Below are 24,874 nucleotides of genomic sequence, written 5' to 3'. Positions count from 1 at the left end.
ACAAAGGAAAACATGGAAAAAATAGCAAAGAACCAAAGAGCCATGGAAAGGCAAATATGCTGAACATCAGGCTATCAGGCAAGAAAAGAAATACTTGGATCCGCAACAAAGCAAAAGTGACCGATGTATTAACACAGATAGCAAAACTTTAGTGGAAGTTCGCTGGACATACCATAAGGCAGAAAGACGACAGATGGAATAAGATGATTATACACTGGAGACCATATAGTTACAAACGAAAAAGAGGAAGGCCACAAATGCGATGGTCAGATGACTTCAAGAAACATGCAGGCCCGAAGTGGATACAAACTGCCTACAATAGAGAGACGTGGAAGAAGGAAGAGGAGGCCTATGTCCAAAATTGGATAGTAGGGGCTGTATAGATAGATAGAGATAGATTATTTACAAGATTAGGAAAATCCTTAATGTTCAACTTCGGGCTAGATGTTTCCCTTGGAATCTTTTGGTTAGCTTCATAATAGGATAAGTTGGCAAACGACATAAGCTCCTTAATACTCTTTTGTCTTTTTCTTTCTTTACATTCAGGATGTCTAGAGTCATGATCTGGTGTTTTACAGAACATACAAAACCTACTGCACCCTACGAACGAGGGAGAATCATGATTTGCACCACATGTAACACATCTGTTTTTTCCCTTGCATTGAGAAAGAGAATGCCCATATAAAAGACAGTTATGACGTTGGAGAACTGGACGAAAAAAGGGTATCACACTCATAGGCAGACCATAAATTTCAATTTTTTTTTGGGATATTCCTTTCTGAAAAAGTTAAACAGATAGTACCTGTAGGGATGAAAGTGGTTTCTGAATTATCTTGTATAACCCTTCTATTCATTCTTTTAACAGAGATAACTCTACAAAAGGGTAGATTAGTAGAAGTTGACATTTTAATTTCCTCTTCTGACAAAGATTTAAAAACTCCCCTGACAGTACCTTTACAAGAAATAAGGTGAGTGGGAATGAAAACCTTATAACCTAATTCTTCCCAGTCCTTCCTAAGGATAAACGAATTGGCAGATTGTCTGTCCTTGAATACTACCACAACTTTATTTTTTTCCCTTTCTATCAAACTTAGCAATCTCTTTCAGTTTTAAATTAAAGATAGTCTTAGATGATAGTTACCCACATTACTATTTTTACCCTGAATAAAGACCTCAAAGGGCCCCAAATCTGATTCAGAATATAAACTTTTTTCTTTAATGTTTACTTTCTCTATTGCATTATTTTGAGACAGATTTTGACTTATATTAGGGTCGGGATCTGGTGGCCGGTCGGGAGGAATTTCGTCCTCCATAATGGCGAACGTTAACAAAGTTTAAATCTAGCAAAACGTTTAGATGTGGTTTGACTATATAGAAGATTAGGAAATATGTAAAGGAATAAGATCACAAAGAAAATGTTAGTAAGGCCCTTACTTGTATTTCATAGAATAAATCCAGCAATTTCTTCGAACTCGAGGCAACCATTCACCATTCAAAATTCGAAAAAAAAAAACCAACCTGGAATGACAATTATCCAAGCTTTGATTTCTAATCCAAAATAAGCGCAAATTCGTAAAATACATTGTACTTAAATTACAAAAATTCGCAGCGTATTTCAACTTTGGCAGTTCAAATAAAAGTCCCATAAATAAGACTCAACTAACTTATTTATTGACCCCCTCACAATTGACATGACACAGATAACCTAACAACATAAAACATAGTGGCCTCTTTTCCAAAGGTAGTTTCATAACATTAATTAGATTTAATCTATTATTTAATTTATTATTTAATATTTAATTTACTCAGTTCCTTTTTTTATTGGTAGGAAAATACTCTGCTTCTTTTTTTTTCTTCACTTCTTTGTAACATTTCTCGCCTTTTTCTGAAATTCTTCCTTCGCCTTAGGCTTTGTTCCTTGAATGTCTCATAAATTTGGTAAAGCGTTCGTCATCTAATTTAGATTAGATATAAGGAACAAATAAAACGAAGTATTCTTAAACAGGCTAATATCCAAAAAGAGTTATATAAAAAATGATGATGATAAAAAGATAATAACTTAAAACTGTATAGTTATTTAAGAGGTGAAAGTTGTTGATTTTTGACAAGTCTAAGATTTATTGCACGAGAGAGGAAAAGGTAACAATTAAACCAGGAAATTTGCCCCATAAACCACTACAACCACCACCACCTCCATAACAAAATTAACTTAATGTAGCCAATAACTACGAACTTAGTAGATATATTATTTAAAAATGTTTATTGTATATTACATATCAAGGGATGAATGTTGTTGATTCTGCTAAGAGTAAGGTTTGTTATATGAGCCACGCAAGGATAACAACGTACACTTTACACAAGTCAAATTGGAATAGCTTTCAACTTACTTTTTATCAACAAAAATAGCAAAACACATAAAAATGAAAGGAATAACACCAGCTTTCAGAACAAACAACAACTTTGGCAAATATATTAAAAACAACAAGAGCCAAAATAAAAAGCACTTACACAGTGGTGTATACAAACTTAAATGTGGTGACTGCCCAGAAACTTACATCTGTCAAACTGGTAGAAATTTTAATAAACGAATAGCAGAACATAAAAGGGCTTTCAATAATAAAAAAACAGATTCTACATACGCACTTCACTTTCTAAATCATAATCATTCTTTTAATGACGAATTTCAAATTCGTCACATTCAAAATAAAGGCATTAAGCTATCTTTGTTAGAATCTATGAAAATTAACAAATTAAAAAACACAGATATAATGCTGAATGACTAACTTGAGACAAACAGTTCTCTCCTCCTCAACCCATTTCATTAAAGACTACAAAATGTAAACGCATGCCAAAAATAGATCACTTGAGAAAGGCACTCTGCAGAAACAGCTTTATATTATATTATATTTATTATTATAAAAATAAGTTTTTATAATAAATTTTGTGTGAATTTTTGTTTTGTTTTATTGTTACATGGGATAACTTTTATTATAATTGTGGCATCAAATTTTTTTTTTATTGTTTAATTTCCTTCTTGAATAAGAAAGCATAATTCATGATGCTAGCATTCCATTCCTGAACCTTTAAGGTAATTGCAAGTGATGTTAACTTCTCTACAACATTTTTTTCTTGTGCTTTTGACAGATGCATGGTTTTCAATTCTTCTTTATGTCCAACATGTGTTTTCCAATAACTGACAGAAACTTGTCCTTGATCTCTCAGTTTGCAAATCAGCCTGGACGGGCACACTTCTTTCATTTTAATTAATCCCCCAGATTTCTAAGTCCTAATTTCATAGTTGGGCTTATATTCTAAAGATAGACAAGTATAAGTTTTAACTATTGCAAGTAACAAAGTATTGGACCTACCATCTATGTTAATTCTGTTACAATCGTAGTATAATATCTTATGTTCATTTGTATGAACTGTTCAATGCATTGCGTAGCTTCTCTCAATTTTCTGCATATCTTTCCATGTCTCATATTCTTGTTTGCTATAAAATTCAAAAATTATTAGTTCAATACTCACCTAGTAGCGGTCCTGGAGATGTTTTCCTAACTCCCCATGACTTTTAAAATTATTTTCTTGCTTACATAATGGACAAACAATGAATTCAATTTCTTATTCAACGCATATATTTATGTATTCTTTTGATATTTCACATATAATTTCGTTATTTCACATTTTTAAATATTATTGCTACAAATAAAATCACAAAATACCTCAAATCTCAAAAAATTAATCAAATCAAATGACGATGACGGCCAATCACAGCAAACGTTGGCAGTTGGATTAAGTGTAGTCTGTCGTTCTCTAGCTATTTCGAGAACATTTGTTTTCATTATATAAGCCACCGAGGCGACCTTTAAGTATTAATATTAACGTAGTATTCGACCGTCGTTCACTAACTATTTCGAGAACATAGTATTCGTATTTACGAATTGTTTTGTAAGCGATATCAATGTGAATTGTAACCGATAATTATTAATATAATTAGAATTTGTGATATTTGAAATTGAGTCAAGTTTTGGAGTTTAAAGTTAGCTAAACCTCATTTGCTTCACTTATTGCCAGAACTCACACTCACCGAGAAAACAGATGGTGTAAGAAGTGGGATTAAGTAAAAGAAGTTTTTTTTGAGAATTTGTATGGTCAAAACAAGAAGCGAGACCAAATGCAGGGAATTCGAGAAGAGAAAAAAAGAAGCTGAATAGAGACTTCCTCAGGAAGAAAAGGAAGCTCAAGAGAAAAGGAAGTTGAAGAGACACGTCGTTAAAAAAAGGAGAAGACATCATTAAAGAAGTTGAAGTAACAACTAAGTGAAAGTTGAAGGTAAACCAGAAGTGATTTGTTTTCTGTCAACGGAATAATTAAGCCTCATATTAGCACTTCGAGGTAAAACTGTCGGAATCTTTCAAAACATTCCAGAGGAACCACAAAAAAACTATGACACCATCGTATCAGCTCTAGAACAGCCAATATTTGAAAGAAGTCTACAAGAGTGCATATCCAGTCTACAAGCTCAGAAAATCTCATACTGTGTTAGAAAAATGGTACGAATTGCTTGACCCGAAGCCCCGGAAGAGTTTCTGCACCAATTCACCATCCAATGCTTCCTCGATGGCCCGCACGATGTAGACTATCAGCAGACGTTACGAATAGGGCGAGAACGTTCCCAAATATTGAAGGACGTCACCAAATATTGAAGGACGCCGTTTTCGGTACCGTGGAGTATGAAGCTGTGAAGAATGTGTCCCGCCATAAACACAAAGTCCATCAAGTAAGAGATGTTGCCGAAGATGATCTAAATACGCTGCACCGGATGTTGGTCGCCCCATTTGAGAAATATCTCAGCCCAATAGCTGATTCTTTGAAACAAAAAGTCAAGGGTGGTCGAAGTGTTACAATTGTGGACTGGTACGCCACCTACAACGTGATTACAGACAACGTACAAAGTCAGGGAACACAAAATCGACCGGCAGGCAAACTTGACAACATAAACACAGTTCGGAAAACTAAAAAAGCCAACGACCAGTGGCGCATGTTGGCTGTTCTGTCCCAAGCCCCCAGATTCTGAATATCCAAAATAAGACGAAGTAGCGACAGTTTAGTTCCATGCGAGGGACTTCTCAATCTAAAGAAGTCATGGGGCCATTTATCTGAAAATCAATACCAAAAAGCACAAGAATTCGTCAAAAACGCAAGTAAGAATGTGTTGTCTCATGTTGTAAACGAAAGTGTCAATTTGAGCAAATTGTAAGTGATAATTTTATTAATGTAATTAAAATTTATGACATTTGTAATTGAGTTAATTTTTGGAGTTAAAATAAAGTTAGTTAAAACCACGTTTGCTTCACTTAATCACCGAACTCACAGAAAATAAACAATATTTTAATTTTGTTGAAATTATAGATAGTTAATACTAAAAATAGAATAATACCTCGATTGAGTACATTTTTTCATACGTCAAGTTTGACTAGATTATGAAATTTTTATGCAGATCCTTTTTTTAATGAGATTAAAGTGAATCTTGCTATTTAAATGGTTTTATAACATTGCCTCCAACATGAACTGCATGTGAACTGCAACAAATTGAACACAAACACCAACGATATTGACGAGTACTGGAATCGACTAAAAGATTGTCTACTGGAACCCTGTAAAGAAATATTAAAGACTTCCTCAAGGAGAAAAGAGGAATGGATGAATGACGAGATACTCAATATGATGGAACAACGGAGACAATTTAAAAACAAGGATAACAATAAATACAGAGAGATAAACCACGAGATTAGAAAGACGATAAAGCAGGCAAAAGAAAAATACTTTGAAGAGCAATGCAAAGAGATCGAAGACCTTCAAAAGAAATATGATCTGTTTAACCTACACAAGAAAGTCAAAGAACTGGCAGGACTAAGAAAACAAAATCCCACTTGTGCAATTCTGGATAGACACGGTACTGCTATAACACATACGGACGAGAAAATACAAAGATGGGCAGAATATATCGATGAATTGTTCGATGATGAAAGAGGAGATCTGGAGCACATAGAACTTACGTCAGAAGAAATAGGTCCATATATTACAAAAGAAGAAATATTGCACGCATTAAAAACAATGAAGAGCGGGAAAAGCCCTGGACCTGATATGCTTCCTATAGAAATCCTAAAAATTCTAGATGAGAAGCACATTGATGTTTTAGTGACACTTTTGAACCAAATTTATAGTTCAGGCGTATTACCCAAAGAGTGGTTGACATCTATTTTTATTTGTCTCCCTAAAAAGAAAAACGCAAGAGAATGCAGCGATTACCTCACCATTAGCTTAATGTCTCATACGCTAAAGTTACTACTTAAAGTCATCCATAACCGAATATATCACAAACTGGACATAGACGTTAATAATACACAATTTGGTTTCCGCAAAGAACACGTGAAGCTCTTTTTTCACTTAATATACTAATACAAAGATGCCTGGACGTCAATCAAGATATATACGCATGTTTTATTGACTATAATAAAGCATTCGATAAAGTACGACATGAACATTTAATGAATGTCCTGAAATCAAAGAAGATTGACTACAACGACCTCAGGATCGTATCAAATTTATACTATAAACAGCGAGCAAAAGTACGTGTTAACGAACAGCTGTCAGAAGAAATTGAAATTAGATGTGGAGTAAGACAGGGATGCGTATTGTCGCCAATTCTTTTCAACGCCTACTCCGAAGAGGTCCTGAAAAAAGCTCTTGAGGGTGAAACAGCTGGAATAAAGGTAAATGGAGTTCCCATTAACAACATTAGATATGCGGACGACACTGTGATTTTAGCCGAAAACATTGAAGATCTTCAGAGACTGGTGACCAGAATAGCAGAGTATGGAAAAGAGTATGGTCTAACAATGAATGTCAAGAAGACGAAATTTATGAGAATATCGAAAACTCAAAGAAATAACGAGAGTCTTCTAATAAACGAAACCAACGTCGAACAAGTGGACAAATATGCATACCTGGGAACAATGATTAACTCCACAAATGATTACAATCAGGAGATAAAAATAAGAATAGAAAAGGCTAGAGCAAATTTCAACAAAATGAGAAGAGTTCTATGTACCAGGGATTTAAAACTGGAACTAAGAGTTAGGTTGGCGAGGTGCTATGTTTTTTCGACCTTATTTTATGGAATGGAATCTTGGACCTTGAATGCTACATCAATGAAAAAACTGGAATCATTTGAGCTGTGGGTGTACAGAAGAATTCTGAAAATATCATGGACAGAACACGTCACAAACAAAGAGGTTCTGAGAAGGATGAACAAAGAAATGGAAATTTTAAATTCAATAAAAACAAAAAAATTGGAATATCTCGGACACATTACACGTGGAGAGAAATACACCTTGCTCCAACTGATCATGCAGGGAAAGATCCAAGGAAAGAGAAGCATGGGGAGGCGTAGAATGTCATGGCTGCGCAACCTGAGAGAGTGGTACGGATGTACATCAAATGAACTTTTCAGAGCAGCCGTCTCAAAAGTTCGAATAGCTATGACGATTGCCGACCTCCGCCGCGGAGATGGCACTTGAAGAAGAAGATAACATTGCACCCAAATCATTAATAATAATAATAATCGTCGAACTATTGGCTGACATCAGGAAAGATGTTCCCTGAAACAGAAGGTGCATTACTGGCCATTAAGGATCAGGTTATACCAACCAAAAATTACCTGAAATATGTCGTCAAAGACCCTCAGGTCCAAAATCATAACTGCCGATATGGATGTCAAGCTCAAGAAACCATCCAACATCTTACCGGGGACTGCCAGGCATTTGCTACAACTAAATATAAGGAACGCCACGACTCAGTAGGAAAGATTCATCATCAAGAGATAGCCATCAAACTGGGACTTCTCCGAACAAACCATCTCCCATATTATCTATACGTTCCTGAGAGTATACTTGAGAATTTTATTTTATTTATTTAATACACGGGATAACAGTTTAAATTACAATATACAATATCACAGTTAGGATTTAAAACTTAAAGTAAAGTAAAGTAAAGTACTTATAATATAAAATCAATAATAAAAGTTTCTCAATATATACCCCAACAGAAGATGCCGAAGAAGATAGGAAGGATGAATTTTATAAATTATTGGACCAACATTATAAAGCTGCTCCAAAACACGACGTCAAAATAGTGATGGGAGATTGCAACACTAAACTAGGTAAGGAAGATTATTTAAGAATCAATGAAAATATTTTGTGCTTTTATTATAAAGTGACAAACCTCGGTCAAGAAACGATCGGCTATCGACAACAACTGTATGCCAAATTTTGCAGGGAGTAACCAGAAATCCAAGTATCTGAACAAAGAGTAGCAGACCAATAGCGGCTAATTATAAGAAACAATCTTATCCCAGAGACTAAGACCCAAAAAGGGTTGTCAGAAAAATGATTATAAAAAGATAACTTAAAACTCTATAATTATTTGGGGTAAAAGTTATTGATTTACGATAAGTGTGAGGTTTATTATAAGAAGGAGGCAAAAGTAATAAACTAGTAAATTTGCCCCATAAATCAGCACCTCCATTACAAAATTAGCTTTAATGTAAAATTAATAACATAACTAAAATAACTAAACTAAAATAACTAAAAAATTAATAAAATAACTAAAATCTTAGGAGATATCTTATTTAAAAACGTATATTGAATGTTTCATAAAAAGAGATGAATGTTGTTGATTCTGCTAAGAGTAAGATTTGTTACATGAGTCACGTGATAACAATTCACGCAAGTCAAATTGGAATAGGATTAATTATAATTTTAGTAGGCATAAAAAAAATGATTGGTCTTTACCTTCCTTCTTGAATAAGAAAGTGTAATTCTTATTGTTAGCATTCCATTCCTGAACCTTTAAAGCCGTTGCTACCATATCATTTTGATCTCGTTTCTTATATGTATTATACTTCCTGGACAAATTTGAGAGATCTTTACTTGTTAATAGGGCGAGTCGTTCTAGTTTCGGTGTTTCCAATTTTCTTCTAAAATTCTGCTAGATGGCACCCCAGATGTTAACTTCTCTACAATCATTTTTTCTTCTGCTTTTGACAGATACATGGCTCTTAATTCCTCTTTATGTCCAGCATGTGTTTTCCAATAACTGATTGAAACTTGTCCTTGATCTCTCAGTTTGCAAATCAGCCTGGAGGGACACACTCCTTAATTTTAATTAATCCACCAGATTTCTCTGTCCTAATTTTATAGTTGGGCTTATATCCTAAATATATATTAGTATAAGTCTTAATTATTTGAAGTAACAAAGTACTGGACCTACCATCAAAGTTACTTCTGTTACAATCATATACTCCTTTTTATGAACTGCTCTATTTTAGCATAACTTGTCTCAATTTTCTGCATGTCTTTCCATGTCTCATATTCTTGTTCACTAGAAAATTCAAAGGTTATTAATTCAATACTCACCTGATGGTTCTCCTTTAGATGTTTTCGTAAGTCCTCATGACTTTTTAAATTAGTTTCTTGTTCACATAAGGGACAAATAATGTGATTAATTTTCTTATTCGACACATCTATTTTATGTATTCTTTTGATATGACGATTTCGTAATTCCACATTTTTAAATATTTTGCTGAAAGATGGCAGGCTCCTGAGATTTCACAGCTTGTTGAAGTAGATGGAGTAGGGCTTGTTGAAGTAGATGGATAGACAGAATCCATAATTGCTTGCTAAAACAAAATCTTAGGTAATTAAATATGGTGTTCTAACCAACAGATTTTTAAAAATAAATGAGAAATTAAATTTTGCTCATGGCTCTAGCACACATGTTGCTCTTGGTCAGTCTCAGATTGATTTCAGTTTTTTCCTTACATGTCTGATCAATTAGAGTACCTAAGTACATATATTCATCCACCTACTCGAATTCTACAACTGTTCCATCCTCCACCTCCAATTTAAAGAATCCTCTGGTGTTTATTTCTTTTTTGCTCGAGATTTCCATGTACGTGGATTTATTAATATTAACTTTCAGTCCCATTTTAGAGCTTTCCCGAAGCAGTCTTTTTGCTATATTTGCCAGTTCTTTTCGATTTCTTGCAATGAGAACCACATTATCAGCTTATACTACGCATTGGTGCTCTTTATATAAAATAATGCCGGACCTATTTATCCCACTAACTCTTATAGTTTTTTCTGGAACTATATCGAATAGCAGTGTAGACAACGGGTCTCCTTGGCGAACACCTTTTTTCACTTCGAATTCGAGGCTGTACCGTTGCATTTCACAGCACAAATGGGTTTTATAATTGCCATTTTTACGAATCTTACTATTTTTTCTGGCACTGGAAATTCTTTTAGCGTTTCTATTAATTTGTTTCTGTCTATTGTATCGTAGGCGGCTTTGTAATCAATGAAAAGTACTTGTGCTGAAATGTTGTATTCATAGCAATTGATCAGGATTTGTTTTAACATAAAAATTTAATCGGTTGTTGATCTTCCCTTGCGAAATCCTCCCTGGTAATCTCCTAGATTCTTGTCTACATACATTTCTAATCGTTTTTTAATTAATATGGCGAGCACTTTATATATTACCTCTAACAAGCATATTCTTCTATAGTTTTGTGTATAGGAATTATAATGGACTTGTTCCATTCTTGAGGCGTTTCTTCGACATCCCACACTTCTAATATTAGCTCACTAAGTTGATTTAGTAAAGCCTCTCCTCCATAGTTTAAGTTCTTTGCCATAATGCCGCTCTACTCGGGTTTTTTTAATTTTTCTTATCTTTTATTATTTCTTCAATTTCTTCTCTTGTGGGCTTTGGTATTTCTTCTATTACTATTTGAGGTTTAGGAACATTATAATTTTCTTCAGTAGTCACTTCGTCATTTAGCACCTCTTCGAAATATTCTTTCCACCTTTCATATATTTGGTCTTGGTCCACTATCAGGTTTCCTTACTTATCTTTTACATTCATCATTCTTCCCTGATACCCAGTTTTAATGTATTTTACCTCCTTGTAAAAATATTTTATTTCATTTTTCAAGACGACTATTTTCAAGACTATTATTGAGATAACTAAATAGCGTATTAGATGCTAGCTTAGACATACTAATATACTTACACATTGAAATCAATAGAGAGTAAGCGTATCAAAAGCTTTGAAATAATCGAAAAGAATCAGCACTATAATTGAATTGATTATTTCTAAAGGGACTAAGTGATATTTTCAAGTTTTGAGAAAAACAGAAAAATGTTTATTTTTTAACCTCTTGATATTTTAAACGTCTTATTCTTCTTTTCATTGGTATGGTTCGGTTACAGGTGTGTAATAATCAAATCAATCTAGAATTTTGGATTTTCTTTATTGGACAGATTTTTCAAAAAAATTAACTTAGGTCCTTTCAGAAATATACATTTTATAAAGCAAATTTAATTTTTTAAGTTTTTATATAATCCTATAATATGCTAATTTTATTGTGAAAAACAGCCACAAAAATATATTTAACCAAAATTAAAGAATAAATATAATATAAAATAGAAATAAAACATTATTCTTATAAAGTTTAAAACAAAATCGAACAAAACACGGTGTTCAGTTCTATTAAGATGCTTTGGTTTTGGATTTCCTGGTCTTCCAGGAATTTATTATGTTGACGTAAAACTCTTGCTTATCTTCTGGTACCCAATGGTTAAGGCTTTGTAAATGGCCTATTTTTGTTTCCAAATTGGCACCATGTCTTCAGGATATGCTGGTATTTTGGACCATTCTATATTAAATTGGCTGTTGTGTTTCGGTAAAGCCAAATGGAAGTGATTAACACCAAAAATGCTATTAATATATTCCCTTACATAGCCTGGAGTTTCGGAGCTATATACATAATGATTAAAGGTCGAAATTGTAAATGAGTTTTTGAGATCGAGAAACATTTATTTGTTGAGATTCAGTGGACAAGCTTGTCTTTTTATAATACTTAGGCCACCATTGCTTAAAATCAAGAATCTCACTAGTTTGAACGTCTTTTACAGTAAACTTGCTTTTGACACTTGAATTAATATAATTTCTGTGTACTTATGAATTTCAAATATTCTGTCAAATTTTTTAAGTACCTTTTTATGACACCGAAAACCCTATCACAGGGACACAAACGTGTTATACAAAAATGTATAATAATAGCTGTATTTAATTTTCGTTTCAGGATACTTGGATTTAAACATTTCGGACATAATTTTTATATTAAGCCTACTATCTAGATATTTATATTCTTTTCCCCAATAGTGACTTTCTTTTAGTGGATAGCTTTGAATGTGTTGACGAATTAATATTGTACCGTTTTTAAATAAAACGAGCGGTTCTAATTTATATAAATATATTTATTTATAAGTTTACAGCACGAAAATATCTTATCAACTAACTTTAATTCATAAAAGATCTGCTTATATATAAAAGTTATTATGTACTAGAATATTCTGGAGTAGTCCACCTCTAATTCGTTTGTTTGACGTGTCTATCTCTCCCGCGCTTGATATATCCCGAAGCTTCTCGTCGTCTCGAGATGCAACCGTTATATGGACTACGTCGAATGCATGTTCGTAACAACATGTCTTGATCTTCTGACATTGCCCGTGTATGGTTTCCACTTTTATCTCTAGGAGTCAGATTATTTTTAATCAATGATTTTATTCGCTTTATTCTTTTTTCAGATACAGAATGCAAATTTAAAAAGGCTCTATAATGCACTTTTAATTTCAGATCTCCAACGCGAATAAAATGATCAAAAGATACTTCCCTTAATTTATTGTTTTCATTTTTCTGGCTTCTTCGTTTTGCTACATTTTTCTGATGTATCAGGCCTTGAAGATATATATCCTCTTCATCCATGTTTTGTATTTTGTAGAAATTCTCAAATACTATTTGCTTTTACTCATAGTTTAGCTTAGTAAAACACTGCATTTTACATCTAACAAATAACGCATCTATATACATAAGCTGTAGATGGAAAATTTTTAAATAACCTTAAATTTGCAGATGATATCATTCTTATTGCAGACAGCTTTGATCAGGCACAGATAATGCTCCAAGAAGTCCATACTGCCACAAAAAGAGTTGGTCTCAAAATAAATATTTCAAAACACAATTTATGACAAATTTAGTCTACAACAAAAACATCTCAGTAGAAGACAAAGATATTGAGCCAGTTGACTCCTATAAATACTTGGGCCATGAGATCAGAATAAGTCGAGACAACCAAACAATCGAGCTGAAAAGAAGAATAAACCTCGCTTGGGCTGCATTTGGAAAGATGAAGGATATTTTTAGGTCTAAGATTCCAATTTGTCTGAAAAGAAAAGTATTTAATCAGTGTATTTTGCCAGTGATGACCTACGGCGCAGAAACCCTAACACTCACAAGAACAACAGTGAGTAAACTACAAGTTGCGGAAAGGGCAATCGAGAGAATAAAGTTAGGGATTTCTCTACGTGATAGAGTACCCAATGCTACTTACGCAAAAGATCAGGAGTAGCAGACGTTATTGAAAGGATAACAACACTAAAGTGGAACTGGGCAGGTCATGTAGCAAGATCAGTTGATGACCGGTGGACAAAAAGAATTTTGGAATGGAGACCCCGAATACAAGCTAACAGAAATAGAGGTCGACCCCCAACGAGATGGACAGCATGGAAAAGCATGCGGGAGGCTTATGTTCAGCAGTGAACGTTAGAGGCTAGTTGATGATGATGATACATAGGCTATTCATATATATAACTTTATTTAACGTACTTGCAAGCACCTCCGATTTGCCTGGTAGCAACTATCTTGCCTTTATCACTGACTACCTTTTTTGATTAAATTTCTTTGGTAATTATCATCATTTCTCACACCTCGCCGTCTTTTTCTAAAGATTATCTGATTGAGGTTGCTCCCCTTCACTTTCAGTGCTTCTATTTTCGTCCGAACTAGATATATTGCCAGAAAATGTGATTATATTACTCTTAACTGCACACCGTATCAGGGCCGGTAAATCACTAAAAATATTTCGCGACACGAGGCTTGCATTTTAAACCAAAACAGAGGGTAAGGTCAAATACAGCATGGCACAAATGTAAATATTTATTTTTGAAGTTAGTTTACTTAGGTCCTTTCTGCGCTAAACCATTATTTTCTCACACAGAAATGCAAGTTAGGAATAATCGAATTTAGTTCATTTCTGCACCAAACGATAGGTTTTGTGTCAATAATTAATTTCGTATATATCGCAATATTAAAAGAAAAATGGCCGAAATAGCACTTAAGCTCTTTCAGAAATAATCGATTCAATTACGCCATTATCATAAGCACCAGATATGTCATCAGTTATTTTTAAAAGGGCACTAGTACAGCCGTGATTCTTTTGAAACCAAACTGATTGGCAGAATTTTTGTGTTTATCTAAGTGAACCTGTAGTTGCTGATTTAAAATTTTCTAGAATTCATGAAAAAGTAGACATGTACTAATTTGTCGTATTTCTTTAAATCCTGTCGGATTATTCGTTTTTGGTAACGGTACAATTTTAGCAACTTTCCACATCGATAGGAACTCTGCTCTTATAATGCAAACATTGATACTATGTGTCAAATAAGGTAATAAAAACGGAAGGCACATATTAATTGATACTTTTAATGACATTTAAAGCGTAACTTTCTTGAACACAAAACGTCACTATACACACGAAAATGATTATAAAAGTTGTTATGTTTTAAATCAGGATTCACAGTAGAAACACAATTTATAAAGTATTTATTCATTGCAGAAATATAACTTAAATTTTCTGATAGTTGCGTAGTATTTTGAGTGTTAGAGAGTTTGCTGTTAGCCAAGGACTACTCGTACATCTAAACCGTGTATAGCACACGTTAGTGCCGAGAATACAAGATATTAAAATTGAATTTATTAGGCATAGATTTTCTACACCGAATCCACCATTGCCAACTCTTCGGACGCCCTAAACGCGATGGAAATGATGATAATATACTCTGAAAAGTATACGCAGAGCTCGATCAGCGCGCTTTCGACGTCAAAGTTTCAAACTATATTACTATCATAAGGCGTCCCTATAAAAATGTGCATATGCAGAAAGGTTATGGATGACATTTTATTCACTTTTAGCGATGACAAAATTAGAATGTCCGTAAATGGACGCCCTGATGTACCCGGACGCTCTTATGATGGTAGGATATATATGTATATATATATATATATATATATATATATATATATATATATATATATATATATATATTTATATATATATATATATATATATATATATATATATATATATATATATATATATATATATATATATATATATATATGCCGTAGCCATGAGTATATGTTTGTTGTCTTTTTAATTTTTTTAAGAAACAGATGACAAATGATTTTGCTTTTAATCCCTTTTTTATAATGCATAAGTCTTTTTATTCTACCTTAAACCATATGAAAATCCTTGCTATGAGTTTTCATGCAAACGTTTTTTTTTGCAGAGCTTTTATGTAGTATTATTGGGATTAATATTGATAATTACTACTCTAGTGGTTTATTGTGTAAGAAGATGTACAAGAAAAGGTAAGAATTTTTTAAAAACTTATGGCTTTCGTTACAACTTTTATACTATTACATTCAAATTTTAAGTATACAGAGATATGTTTGCATACTTTGTTTCAACATATAAGTCCAGCCAAGATTTATACAAAAATTGGTCAAGTTAGTTGTGAATGTTAGATTTTTCTACAAATAATGTGCTCATGCTTCTGATACAGTATAAAAACGTTTGGATATGGCAAAATTTATAGACTTACAGTAATCACCTGTAAACACTTTTTGTTTCCAAATAGTAGATATACATCATGAACCTTTTACCATCTTTACTGAAAAGGCTAACTATTTTGCAATTAATAACTTCTTTTCAAGTTTTGATTGGAATAATGTTGACTGTGTGGATGTCAATGATAGAGTCAATGTTCTATACATTTTTATATGAGGCAATAAATTTATTTGTCTGTTGCTCCTTTCCTGTTTGGCTCAGCCATAAACTAAAATATCTTGCAAAAATATATTATTAACTTGGTAATGCTTGTTATAGACATTATTTTTATTTTATTTATTTATTTCATGAAAGTATAAATATCACTTATACAAATGCTAAATATACAATTGCAGACCCTAAGCGAAGGCTATGTGGATCAAACTAGAAAAAAATATTTAATACAAACACTAATATAATTACTTTGACACAGTTAAAATTTTGTAAGATGAGGTTCAACTGTGCAAACAATTTGTATATGTGTACAGATGTTATCATTATTGATATTTATTTAACAATACACAGACAGAAAGAAAACACAAACTTATTTATACAAAAAGGAAACAACTGTAAAAAATGTCAGTGTGAAGTGTGAGAGGGTTTTAAAATGGTTCTCATAAATTAGATTTTTTAATTTTCGTTTGAAGGCATTGATGTTCATTGCCATATAGTACTTTATTCCTTCTACCACAATGCTTCGTTGTCCTGCAGTTGTGTTCATTGCTGTAGCTCTAAGGTGGAATCTATTTCTTACATAAGTGGCAGTTTTTTCCATATTAGAGTGAAATTTCTCCAGTTGACACTGGGGTAGGAACATTATATATATATATATATATATATATATATATATATATATATATATATATATACAGGGTGGTCCTTAAGTAATTGTACAAACAGAAACCGTAGATTATGCTCTTTAAAATATTACGATTTAAGCCAACTTGCTTTAATAAAATGTTAATATTAAGAAAGATACAGGGTGTTAAAGTGGAAATTTAGAATTTTATTTTTTGCTATAACTTCTACGTTTGTAAATATTTTTGGACAAAAATTTATAATTGGACGGTCTTAAGTTTAAGTCTTTTAATTATAATTTTATACACACATTAATGTAACTGATAGAGGGCGCCACATATGCTACATGTGTTTCATAGATTTGCGCTTAACTTTTTTGCTCCTTAAGTTAGCTCTATTTGTGTTAAAAAATATTAAACATACATTATTTTTACAAACAAAAGATATACTTGTTTGTAAGTCACTGAATACCTGTAGAAAAGCATAATTCATAGTTTATTCTTTTTAAAACAGCTCAAAGATGATAATGTAACATTACAAAATTTTTGTTATGGCTGCTAAATGTCTTATTGGAGAAAATATTCTTCATCTTCTTCTTTAGGTGCCGTGTCCGTATTCAGACGTTGGCCGTCATCATGTATACAATTTCCCTTTTCTATCGCTTCTTAAGTTTCTATTCCTAGTGGCGTTGTATTACTTTTTCCCTATTGTAAAATGCTGAAACCCCAAAATATGTGGTTTATGTAAGATGGTACACCACCACATTCTAGAGAGAAGGCAGTGAGAACATAGTTAAATATACCTTTTCTGAACGTTGGATTGGTCGTGGCAGTCATTCCTTGGCAATGTGGTGAGATAATTATTTAATTTATAAAAAATTTCAAAAGAATAGTTATTAATCGTTACGTAAATTGTTTACCCATTTTATTAGGACAATTAGAAACTAAAGCACAGGAATTTAATAACACATATGTGTCTTGTTTCATATTTTGCTACAAATCTAACCAAAAACATCATTGTTGGCCTAATATAACGATATTGTTATAAATATAGTAAACACACAGGCAATTTAGTTCAGCATAATATTAGTTCGTCAGTTAATCATAATAGTCCATTTGTTCGATATGTAATTATAGTTACTCGTAAGCTGTAACGTAATCATATAAATAAGTAATGTCATCGATAGGTTATTCCGTGTGTATATAAGTAACCAATGAACGAGATACATCACAGTTTAATACATTATTTAACTTCCAACAAATGAGATGTAGTTCCATAATACCATAAGACTTGGATATGTATCCAAAAGAATATATTCATCCATCATACATTATAGCCACCAAGTAGCCCAGAATTTAATCCGTTTGATTTTGGTGTATGGGGCTTATTAAAACAACGTGTCTATAAGAATCCCATAAACATTCGCAACCAACTATGGAAGAAATAAATACTGCAGCAGTTTCTTTAGAACCAATGATGCTATTTAATATGAGATGATTTTTATGGAATATATTGACAAATGAATTAATTAAAATGATGGACATATCGAACACTTACCTTAACAAAAGTTTTAATATTTAGTTTAACTATTTCTTGATTTGGTTTGTAAACAAAACGTTTTGATTATGACTTTAATTTAACATAAAACGTAAAATGTTTGTAAAATCCTGTTATTCTGTTTTTTGTCAAATCCTATTATTAATTATCCTGCTGATATATTTATTTTATTGCATATTTTGTTAACTATTAACTTAATTTAAAGGTATTTTATATCAAATTTAGATTTATTAATGTTTTTGTCTATTTTTCATTCGTTGCCTGGAGTAATTGCCTTAAATCAGAATTATGCAGCTGATTTGTAAAATGCGATTATCTCGAAAACTGTTGAGTTTTGAAGTTATTAACAAGTATACCCTTTTTTTGGTAAAATAATGTATTTTTAATATTTTTTATCACAAATACAGGTAACTCAAATAGTAAAAAAGTTAAGTGCAAATTTATGCCACATATGCGGCATATGTGGCGCCCTCTATCAGCTACATCAAAGTGTGCATCAAATTGTAACTTCTCATATTTAAAAGTATGATGCATATGTAAATATTTTTATGCATGTAAATTTGTGCCAGATGTAAATTTTTATGCATAAATGTTTACAAACATAAAAGTTATAGCGAAAAATAAAACTTTTAAATTTGCACTTTAACACCCTGTATCTTTCTTAATGTCAACATTTTATTGAAGCAATTTGGCTTAAATCGTAATATTTTAAAGTGTAGAATCTACTGTTTCTTTTTGTAAAATTACTTAAGGACCATACTGTATATATATATATATATATATATATATATATATATATATATATATATATATATATATATATATATATATATATATATATAAGAAAAAGTAGTCCAAAATTTTTGACTAGTTTGGAAAAAATATATGTAAATACTCTTTTCTTTTGGGTGTGGTAGTCAATAAAAACAGAGCTTTGCTAAGGCGTACTATTTATTCTGAATCCAAGCTTTCGGTGGTTTTTTGCCACCTTTATCAAGGTCTACAAAGAAAATTACTATGTTTTAAACAGTTTGAATGGTGCCAAAAAAAAGCTATAAAAAGTATAAAAAACTTACCCGAATGTAAGATTCGTGCAGAAACAACAACGTTAAATAACATGATATACTGAAGTTGCAATTACACTTTAAAAATTATTACTTTAAAAATTACTGTTAAAAGTACTGTTAAAAGTGTGTGTTTTTTTAACAGTAATTTTTAAAGTGTAATTGCAACTTCAGTATATCATGTTATTTAACGTTGTTGTTTCTGCCACGAATCTTACATTCGGGTAAGTTTTTTATACTTTTTATAGCTTTTTTTTGGCACCATTCAAACTGTTTAAAACATAGTAATTTTCTTTGTAGACCTTGATAAAGGTGGCAAAAAACCACCGAAAGCTTGGATTCAGAATAAATAGTACGCCTTAGCAAAGCTCTGTTTTTATTGACTACCACACCCAAAAGAAAAGAGTATTTACATATATATATATATATATATATATATATATATATATATATATATATATATATATATATATATATATATAGATCTAGCGGTTAATGGGGGCTCCGTACTAAAACGGTATTATACTAACTCCAGGCGAATATACATCGTGTATATTATTATCTGGGTAGCGCTTTATGTGGACTCCGACCAACACGTCGGATTAAGTGGACTCCGTAATAGGTTAAAACACTTTTGGGATCCGTATACATTTCTTTGCGTACACAACTAAACTCCTCCGATGTTGCCAATAATTTGATTAGTAGTAGATTTTTAAATTTTTCAGCAGGTACGTTTTGGAACTTCAAATTTATTTAAATATCAATCAATTTAGTCATCGAGAAATTTCACAAATAGGTACTTGGTTAATGTAGTTAAATATTTTATGGTGGTTTAATTATTTTCAAACTTAAAAAAGTATTTATTATAAACTTGGAAATGGCTAGTTTTCGTTTTATTTATTATTATTTTTTGTTAAAATGTATATGCACTTAAACATTTAGTCTCTAAATGTACTAACATCGAGTAGAGTAGTCGTGTAACAGTTTAAGAAAGTAGAAGCCCTTCGGTAGGATTATATTAAACTACATAAAATTGTAATTTTGTCTTTGTAATTTTTCAATTCCTGCAATTTATGACGTGCAATATTTGTTTCATAAAGTAGTTAAATTTAAACTATAATAATTTATGGGAAGCGTTTAAAGAAGTAATCGCTAACCTTAATTAGAATACGGCACAATAAGAAGATGAAACTTACTGTATTTTTACTTATTATATTCACAAAAAGAATATCCAACGTAAAATTTAACAAGTTTTAATGGAGTTGTAGTGAAATTTGACTTCTTATTACGATACCGGATCCTGTAAAATTTTAAATACATTAAATCTCCCGTAAATTATTAAACTTATTCTTAGAATAAAATAACAAACTTCTTAGTAATTAGGTACAATATACCGTTCACAATTATGTAATAATGTGTACGTGTCAAGATTGCACGGTCATGTGCCATAAGGTTTCGTCTTTCATATAAACATCGATAGTTTTTAACTTTGGGTGTATTTGATTCCACCGTGCTGTAACCGATCCAACTTGAAAAGTGTTATTTTACATAAAATTAGCACGTTGGCTCTAATAATTACCTATAAATATACATTGTTAAAAATTGTATACATTTATCAATTTAAAACGTTTTTGTCGTCTTCTGATCTTCATCTCCATTCGTTCCTAATTAAGCACATGTTATCCACAGGATACCTCTCTCATTTTTAAATCATTACTCTTTTTGCCTTTTGCCATGGATTTCTTTAGTTGTCTAGTTATTTTAGCGTATATAATGTCGTATGTTAATTCCATTTTGTTTAACAATAAAACAGCAAAACTTCTACAAAATTATTTCTATCTTATCACTACAGCTGTTTCGGAGAGTGCCTTTCTCAAGTCTCAAGTTTCTCGAATTCATCAATCATCCATTGTATTTCTTATACTTTCATTTAAATCCTCTCCAATCAAAGATTTTGAAGCAGCTTTGCTCCATAGTCCATTTTTGTTGCTTTTTGTCACTGTTTCTCCTTTCTCTTTATCATTATCAATACGTAGCGCTACAACACTGGGTAGGTCTTCGCTGATTACAACTTATCTCCAAGTTGATCGATTTTCCACGAATCTGCAATCAAATGAAATGTTCATTTTTTGAGATATGATTGGATGTTTTCTCTCCATTGTATACTGACATGCCCAAGTGCCATTCTTCTGTGCTAACTTCCTTCCACACCAGTTCTACAAGTTTGACATCTTGGCGTCTATGCACGTGTCCGATATACCTTAAGGGATTTATTTTCCTGAACAATATCGTTATGCGAGCTTTCTTTATTCAGTATGTTTTCTTATTCTATACGGATTTGTAGCGATATGATAATGAGTTCTTAAGCTATTTTTTTGTGGCATTTTAAAGTAATTACTATTTAAATGGGAATAAGCCACAATTAAAGCTTAAAGTTAGTTTATTGACGTTTCAATTTCCACTTCGGAAATCGTTCTCAAAATACAAACATTAGTTTTCGAGAGAATGATTTCGAGTGAGAATGATTTTCGAAGTGGAAATTGAAACGTCAATAAACTAACTTTAACCTCTAATTGTTGCTTATTCCCATTTAAATAGTAGTTATGATGGGGTTAAATAAAAATTTCTTATTATTTTCCTTTCAAATATTCGGAGTGCTTCCTTATTTGTTTTAGTCATTCTCCATGACTCACATCCATGTATTAAAATAGGTCTGAAGTTTGAATTATGCTCTGTATTTCTTTAGTGGCATTATTATTAACCGTGATTAGTGATCTAAGATATTTAAAGTGTTCCATACTTTCGAAATTGTAGTTGTTGACTTTAATGTTTTTTCTAAATTTATTAAATTGGTTGATTGGTTTTCTGTTGATTCGCTTGTATTTGGTTTTCATTTCGTTGATTTTAAGTCAAACATTTTTTGTGCTCTCTTCACTTTATTGAAGTTTGTAGACGGAAGAGTTTCTCATTAGAGTTATGAGTTCTATATCATTAGCATATGCTAGGAGTGCTTTGTCCCTTGGGTCGTTAATGGATTACATCTTAAATAGGCGTTATTTCTATTTTAGTAAGCTGTTCATTAATTTTTTGATTATTGGAATCGAGAATCTGTATTTTATTCGACTGTTTTATAACACAGAGTTTCTTGGAGCATATTTTCATCTTTGGTTTCCAGTATCATTATTACAAGGATTTTGCTAAATATGGACATAGTGAACCCGGTGGTATGTACATGATGTTTTCATAACCAACGTTCAAAAATTTTTCTTACTGTAAATTTATGATTATTTTACTAGGAAATATAGTGTTGTTTAATAATAATAAAGTTCAAGCAACAATTCCTATATGCATTAACTCGGTAATGATAATTCTGCTCCCCGATACCAGGTAGCAGTCCCGAAAACATTAAAACTGCTACACTCATGCTTCTCATTATCCAACAATTAGCCAGTCCAGAACTATAAGCCTTATTATGGTACTGATATTGCTGCTGCTCCTCATAAGTGAATAGAATATGCAAGGAAGGTTTTGACAATTTAATAGGATTTTGTGTGTTAGAATATTATTTCTCCTAAAAAGTGAAGAACATTTATTTGCTATCCGGATTTAATCCATAAATTAAATAATAGAATGCTCTAAAATAATGCTAGTAGCAGCAAAAAAAAAGCGGTCTAATAGTCATCATCATCATCATCAATCAGCCCTGAGTTGTCCATTGTTGAACATAGGCCTCCTCTAGACAATTTTTTTGTCCAACTGTTGTCTTTCATTCTTGCAACATGTCCTGCCCATCTCCATTTTTTTTTTGTAATATGTTCGATAATGTCTTCCACTCCGGTTCGTCTACGAACTTCCCCGTTTCTTATTCTATTGGTTAAGTTTATTCCAAGCATTGATCTCTCCATCTTTCGTTGTGTCCTTTTCAATTTTTCGGCTGATGTTTTTGTGAGAGTTAAGGTTTCTGCTCCGTATGTAAGGACTGGTAGAACGCACTGGTTAAAAGCTTTTCTTTTTAAATGGATCGGTATATTTGTTTTAAATACGTCTCTCATTTTTCCTAATGCAGACTTATTCTTCTGAGTAGCTCGCATGTTTGGTTATCTCGCGTTAACCTTATTTCGTGACCCAAATAAACATATTTTTCCACAAGTTCTATGGGCGACTTTTCGATTTCTATTAGATCATTGTGGACGAGATTGGTCATCATTTTTGTTTTTCCATAGTTTATTTTTAAACAGACTTTCTGGGTTACTTGCTGTAGTTGTTGTAGCATAACTCTGGCTTCTCCTAAGTTTTGTCTGTTATGAGAACAATATCATCGGCATATCTGAGATGATTGAATATCTTTCCATCGATTCTAATACCCTTTGATTCAAACTCTAGCCTTTTAAATGCGTACTCCATAACTGTTATAAATAGTTTTGGCGACAAGGTATCTCCCTGCCGCACCCCTCTGCCAATTTTAATCTTCTCAGTGCAATGGAGGTTAACGGTTGTTGTCGCATTTTCGTATATATCTCGAATAATATTTGCATACCTGTGATCTATTCTGTATTCTGATAGTGCTTTTAAGATAGCAACTGTTTCGACTGTGTCAAATGCTTTGTGGAAGTCGACAAAAATAAGAGTAAGGGGTCTGTTTTATTCGATAGACTTTTCAACTAGAGTTTTAAGGCATTGCAAATGGTCGTGTGTTCCGTGTCCCGCTCGAAATTCTGCCTGTTCTTCTGATTGATAGAAATCGAGTTTTGCTTCTAATCTGTTTGTCAGTATTCGAGTAAAGAGCTTGTATAGGTAGTTAAGCAAACTAATTGGCCTATAGTTTTCGAGATCTGATTTATCCCCTTTTTTGTGGAGGAGGATTGTAACCAAATTTTTCCATTTACTTGGAATGTTTTCACTATGCAGACATAGATTAAAAAGTGTTTGGATTCGGGACATCAAAAGTGGACCTCCTAGTTTAATTGTCTCAATGACTACAACATCTTCCCCCGGAGCTCTATCATTTTTCATATTTTTGAGGGTATGTTGAACCTGACCTCAGCGACTCCAACAATGTCCCAATCGATTTTATCAAGTTCAGATTCCATTTCTATGAATTTTTCTTCTGATAGCAGGGTTCTTGCATTGAAAGTTGCAATTTTTAGAGATATATATCTGTTAGATGGTTTTATATATATATATATATATATATATATATATATATATATATATATATATATATATATATATATATAGAAAATATGTCAGAATTTTGCCCCCCCCACAGAATCCGTGGGACTGACTGATGGTCTAATAGTCACTAATGAGAAAATCAAATAAATGTTCTTTAACATATAAAAGAGAGGATTGAGAGTAGGGCATAACGGAACAATAAAGCCATATAATTTTGAAAGATTGCAGCGTCTTAGATGCCGTAGATAATGTTGTTACATAAAAAATAAAAGGGAATATTTAGCTAACTGATGTTTATGTATATATAACCCTCTTTTAAATCCAGAAGTCTAATTCGAATCTCTAAAATCAGGATATATAAAATAGTGATCAAACCAGTGCTAATGTGTGGATACGTGACGAGAACGTATTAATTAGACCAGGA

The 24,874-nt window shown here is 32.2% G+C and overlaps 1 protein-coding gene across 1 annotated transcript in view; it reads left to right on the top strand.

The window, feature by feature from the left end:
* Positions 1 to 24,874, top strand: part of sws (patatin like phospholipase domain containing sws) — a 1,321,526-nt gene that overhangs the window by 41,455 nt on the left and 1,255,197 nt on the right. Inside the window, exon 2 of the mRNA XM_072529876.1 lies at positions 15,537 to 15,618. Within this exon, the coding sequence (XP_072385977.1) occupies positions 15,537 to 15,618 (82 nt within the window). The remainder of the gene's footprint in view (positions 1 to 15,536; positions 15,619 to 24,874) is intronic.

The sequence above is a fragment of the Diabrotica undecimpunctata genome, chromosome 4 (assembly GCF_040954645.1).
Source record: "Diabrotica undecimpunctata isolate CICGRU chromosome 4, icDiaUnde3, whole genome shotgun sequence".
NCBI lineage: Eukaryota > Metazoa > Arthropoda > Insecta > Coleoptera > Chrysomelidae > Diabrotica > Diabrotica undecimpunctata.
This window is presented reverse-complemented; position numbering and strand designations above follow the sequence as displayed.